This window comes from Pistacia vera, unplaced genomic scaffold (assembly GCF_008641045.1).
Source record: "Pistacia vera cultivar Batoury unplaced genomic scaffold, PisVer_v2 Contig1420, whole genome shotgun sequence".
Classification (NCBI taxonomy): Eukaryota; Viridiplantae; Streptophyta; class Magnoliopsida; order Sapindales; family Anacardiaceae; genus Pistacia; species Pistacia vera.
Window position 1 is genome coordinate 3,213 of NW_022195490.1, and position 5,769 is coordinate 8,981.

Here is a 5,769-nt window from a genome sequence, read left to right on the forward strand (position 1 = left end):
GAGTCCAATGGTGGCAACGGAAGTGATTTTCGGTGAGTGAATTGACCGGAAATTGCAAAACAAAATCGGCGGCAATAGCCCACTGTTGTTGCCGATTGGCGAGGCAATCGGAGGAGGGGTGATATGGGTTTTGATAAGGAGGTTGAGGAGAGTGTTTTCATTGTCAGAAACAGGCTCTATTTGCCTTGGTCTGTCTACGCCGACAATGATGTTTGGGGTGTCTTTGCAAGATTTCAAAGATATAGGAGCTTATAATAATTTTTAGGAGTATTTTTATTATATTTCAAATGTTTGGACACCGGTTTAGCCAATCGATCAACCCAAGACCTGGCCACTTTGCCGGGTTTCACCCCGTTATTAAAACACTGTAATTGTGACGCTTTACGGGATGAATAGGGGCTTAATCAATGAGTGGACATTAACTTTGAGAAAAGTTGAATCTTTCTGTGGTGAGGAAGCCGTGATATACCAACACTGGTTTCCTGGTTCACGCCCGCAAATAATATATTGACTAATTTTGATAGGTTATAGAAATCAGGAAAGTTAAACTTGTGTTGGGTTCAGGGCTCAGATCAGAACACCCAGATCCATTATTATCTAAGAATGAAAGCTTGAGCTGAAATTTTACAACATTATTATAAAAAAGTCATGATAATATACAAACAAGATGATATTCGCAGTGCTTCTCGATTGGGTCACAGAAAAGTTTAGCAACAACTTCAACATATTTCAAAATCTGAACAAGGAAAGGGTACATTCATACAAGAGAAGCTCTATGACTCAAGCTGAGCATACCAGATTCCTTGGATCTTCACATCCTTTGGAACCTTTGCCCCCAAATCAGTATCAGATGGCTGAATGCTCTCAAAAACTCCAATAACCTCTCCAGTCTCAGGCTTGCTGTTGGTTACACTTAGGGTGATTTTCCCGCTTGAAGATGCAGTGTTCTTGATGTTCTCCTTCTGGAGCTCTTCCTCATCTCCTCTGCCTCCAGCAGGCAATGCAATAGCATTGTCATAACCGGTTGAACCACCCCTGCCCTTAGGGTCCAAGAAAGATGATCCACGGTAGGATGGCACAAGAAATTCTCCTCCAAACTTTTCAGGTTTGCCTGATGCCACCAGCTGTTTGATGGTGAAAAGAAAGGGTACACGCTCGCCACCAGGTAGCTGAACTGTCACGGCAGCATAGTCAATACCATCCTTCTCGACAAATTTAACTGTGCCATCAGGAGATACTTCAAAAGGTCCTTCGATCTCGTCAAGAGTGTAGGTAAGACGGGTCATGAGCTTGGTGTTTTGGAATTCTGGTGGGGAATTCTTGTTCACACCTTCAGCCTTAACAGTGAATGAAGTGGGCTCAAAACAGAACTTCTTGGCTTGGTATTTGCCTGGCTTGAAGGCAAATGAGTCGACACCACCTTCAATTGTTGGGCATTGGTTAGCAGTTCCTGTTCCCTTTACTTCCATGTATGTTTTGCTCTGGATTTCATCAAAGGTCAGCCTCTTTGGAACACCTTCCGCACTTGCTCCCTGAGGAAATAAGTAAATATTGTTCCAAAAGGTCTGATGTTAATCACCATACAGCAATCACTGGACAGTGTATTAAAACCTATCTCAATCTGCATGGTTTACCAAAATGATTTCCATTAAAACAAATTAACATTATAATGTGTTCTGTTGCAGGCTAAAGTCCATGAAACAACGTTTATTGGCTCTCAGCAGTACTACCTTTATCACTAAATTTACAGGAAACAATGACGGGGTGCATTGCAGCATCGACACCTTTGGATTTAGATTATTGAATGTTTTGGTAACAGTATGTAAAGTAAACTAATCCTCTATANAGAGTTGCATATTTTTATTACTAAAACTAATAAAATTTATCATTTAATAATAATGTATGCAGATTCTGCAGAAGAAAAGATTACAAAACCAATTTGAGGTCCGCCGTTTTCTGAAAAAAAGAGCATTACAAAACACGTTATATATCACAATATATACTTTATTAACTCCCAGATTCAATGAAACCTATCAAGTTTGATCTCTGTCCTCTGTTATTGCGATCAAGGTACCTCCCTGGGCCCTCAAAAATGATTTCGCCACATTTATGTTTAAACTTTAAAGCAAAACAATTAAATGGCGCCATTGCTAAAGCCAACCAAATACAAAGGTGTTTAAGTATTCATGAATCTATGAGTTTTAAATGTGGATCAACATAAAGTTGGTGCTTTAATTACACTTTCCTACTTTAGTCTTTAATCTAATTATGTCTTAATCATTTGATTAAATATACTAATTAATCAAGATTCTAATGCAAAGGTGTTCAAGTATTCATGAATCTAAGAGTTTTCTTCTTCAGTAACTTCTTTCCTTCTCTTCTTCACTTAAAGAAACTACCTGTATTCCAAAAAAAAAAAAAAAATTAGTTAGTTTCTTTGGACCCTTTATTGCATTCCCCACAAAAGGGTGATCCCACACACTGCTGCAGAAGTAGGTACTACAATTGTCTCGACCACATTGACATTTCCCATAAAATTCAGCTCGTATCAGAGGCAGTAACCATGGCGCATCCATAATTTGAAGAAAATGTTGTTTTATGTTGCTTTTCAATTTCTTGTTATAGAGTTGGCTCTCTATTGATATTTGTTACCCTGACTTTTCTCAAAACTATTACCTGGAATTCCTGTCCTTATAGACCAAGAAGTCCTAGTTACATTAAGTTTTTGCTTATTTCAGACCTTGTCTAACATACCAATACTGTAATATCAAAGGGAAGAGACATATGATATGAGCAATCTCATGAGAAAAGGTATTTTTGGTTTCCTAGTGAAATTCTGAAATATTTCCTTTCTAGAAACAGAAATTAGTTTAACAAAGGGTGAAATAACACTTCGAGCTTACAAAATAATCTACATTTGACCTAGGTCTATATTTCCTCCGCACCCAAAGATGCAGCAAAATAGTTGCATGAATAGCCAATAGACTTCAAATGATCCATCAATTGATCAAGCATGGAATATATACTACCTGACTTTTCATGTCTCTTGTCATCAACCATAAACTCATAAACACATCCCTTAATTTCAATGAAACTAATTGCTTTACACTTCATGATCCCACAGTCGTTCATTAGTTTCCTAATATTCTTCACATCTTCCCATCTTTGTGATTCACAGAATAAGTTTGCTATAAGTACATAAAGTCCTGAACTATTTGGTTCTAATTCCAGAAGCTGCTTTAGAACTAGCTTCCCAATCTCTATATTGCCATGGGTCCTACAAGCACCAAGCAAAGCACCCCAAACGACAACATCAGGCTTTACAGGCATTCGTCCTATTAGCCTAACTGCTTCTTCTAAGAGACCACCTCGCCCTAGTAGATCAACCATACAAGCGTAATGCTCAATTTCAGGTGACACGCCATAAACAGATTTCATTCTGTCAAAGTAATATTTGCCAATGTCTACAAGCCCACTGTGACTACAAGCAGAAAGTAATCCCATGAAGGTGATCTCATCAGGTCGCCAGATCCTACCACCTAGCATCTCTTCAAAGAGATTAACCCCTTTTAATCCATAACCATGCAATGCTAGAGCTCCAATAATTACATTCCAAGAAACTATATTCTTTTCAGGCATCTCATTAAAGATGTCAAAAGCTCTTCCTACAAAACCACATTTTGCATACATGTCAATAAGGGCATTACATAGAGTAACACTAGGTCTCATATCATTGTTGCAAATGTAATTGTGAACTTTCTTTCCCATGACCAAATCACCAATCTGACTACAGGCTGAAAGAACACAAACTAGGGTAGTTTCATCAGGCACTACTCCCAAATCGGACATCTCATGGAAGAGATTAAGAGCATCCTTGCAATGACCTTCTCGAACATAACATGAAATCATTGAATTCCACGAAACCACATTCTTCTCAGGCATCCGGTCAAAAATTTCCCTGGCAGAGTCAACGAGCTGATGTTTAGCGTATGCAGAAACCATGGAAGTCCAAGAAACCACATTTTTATAGGACATCCGCTCAAAAACTGTTTGAGCTGAATGCAAATCCCCACACTTAGCATACATATCTAAAAGCGCATTTCTTACAATTATATCAATCTCAACCTCAGTAACCACCATATAAAGATGTACATACCTCCCCAAATCTAGATCACAACTTTGTGAGCAAATAGAAAGCAAACTAACTAAGGTAATCTCATCAAGTTCCAAACCCAAATCTCTCATCTCCTTGAACAACAAAAAGCCTTCTCTGCAGCAACCCATTTTAGAATATCCACCAATCATCGAATTCCACGAGACCAAAGTCCTCTCGGAAATTTCATCAAACACTTTCCTGGCGCATAAAATTAATCCACAAACAACATAAACATTAATAAGTGCATTTTGCACATAAACTTGAGATCCAATTCCTAGTTTAACACCATGACCGTGAACAACCGCAGCAACACAATACGCTGATTCACTAGCACACGCTTTTAGAACAAATGGAAGAGTAAACTCATTGGGAGAAAGACACCTATTTATCATTTCACGGTACAATAAAATGGCTTTTATTGGGTTGTCACTAGTTGAGTAGCCCCTTATCAAGCTATTGTACATAAATTTATTGGGTTCAGTTATTTGGTCGAATACGAGCTGGGCGTATTCAAGATTTCCGTTGTTGCTTATAGCACAAAAGGAGATTAGCTTCCCAACTGTGAGGTTTTCATTGGTGAGGCCTTGACTGATGATTTGGGCATGAATTTGTTTGATTTGGTTCATTGATGTACATTTCTCCGAGTGAAAATGAAGGGTTTCGTGAGATGGAGATTTGAATTTGTGTAGAGAATGAAAACAGCAGAGGACGTGTTTAAAGCGGGAACCAACAGTCAAACTTCTGAGAGGTAAAACCATGTAACCGAATTTTGAATCTTAAGCTACGCTGGCCAGGCCTTTTTTTATGCCTCGGATCAAATGTGGGCACGCTGTAGAATGAACTGCACCGAAAGGTTTTGATGCTCTCGCACATTGATTATATACTAATATAGGTTCGGTTCGGATATTATATATAACTAGAGTAAAAGATTTTTTTCCACCCAAATTGTGGTTCAATAATACTTTTTCATCTTAAAATACCACTTTTCCAACCAAAAAAATACATTTAAAGACACTTCCCGCCAACCCCACTGATTGTCGATGGATTCCAACATCATTGAGACTCTATACTACTACTATTCTCTTTTCCAATCATTATTTACCAAAAACCACTCAAACCTTACTCCCACCGATCCTGTCAATCACTGGTAATCGAGTGATTAAGGTTTTCATAGCCATCTTTCCTAAGTCAAATTTGACTAATCACGACCACCAAAATCTAACCTTCCACCACTAAAAGACTCATTGGCCTCCCCTCTTCAAAAACCCAAAAAAAAGGACCAAGTTTGCTCTCCATTTACTATTGAATCGGAAAGTGTATTTTTTTTAGTTGGAAAAGTGATATTTTAAAAATCTATGAGTGGGAAAGTGTCGTTTCATTATTTGGGTAGGAAAAAACCATTTACTCATATAACTATGAGAGAACGACTTACACATACCCAAGATTCATCGTAACGACAAGTTGGTATCCAAAAGGTTTTGAAATGACAAATAGGTACTTTCCGTCATGTTCTGTTAGTGATTTCTGTTTATTACTGTTTATTAATAGTGAAAAGACTAAAATGCCCTTAAAAGTTTGAATTTTAGTTTTTTATAAATTTAAAATTTTTGAAA

The 5,769-nt window shown here is 37.8% G+C and overlaps 1 protein-coding gene and 1 pseudogene across 1 annotated transcript; both read right to left on the reverse strand.

Annotated features, from left to right (window-relative positions):
* Window positions 1-611: 611 nt before the first annotated feature.
* Window positions 612-1,778, reverse strand: LOC116123482 (annotated as a pseudogene).
* A 1,106-nt stretch (window positions 1,779-2,884) lies between these two features.
* Window positions 2,885-4,961, reverse strand: LOC116123485 (pentatricopeptide repeat-containing protein At2g22410, mitochondrial-like). The gene has a single exon (XM_031409250.1). The coding sequence runs from the start codon at window positions 4,912-4,914 to the stop codon at window positions 2,929-2,931; it is 1,986 nt and encodes a 661-aa protein (XP_031265110.1). The 5' UTR covers window positions 4,915-4,961; the 3' UTR covers window positions 2,885-2,928.
* Between the last annotated feature and the right edge of the window lie 808 nt (window positions 4,962-5,769).

Bases quoted from the DNA above. Each gene is read 5' to 3' on its own strand.
- LOC116123485 (XM_031409250.1), bottom strand. From the start codon at position 4,914: ATGGTTTTACCTCTCAGAAGTTTGACTGTTGGTTCCCGCTTTAAACAC.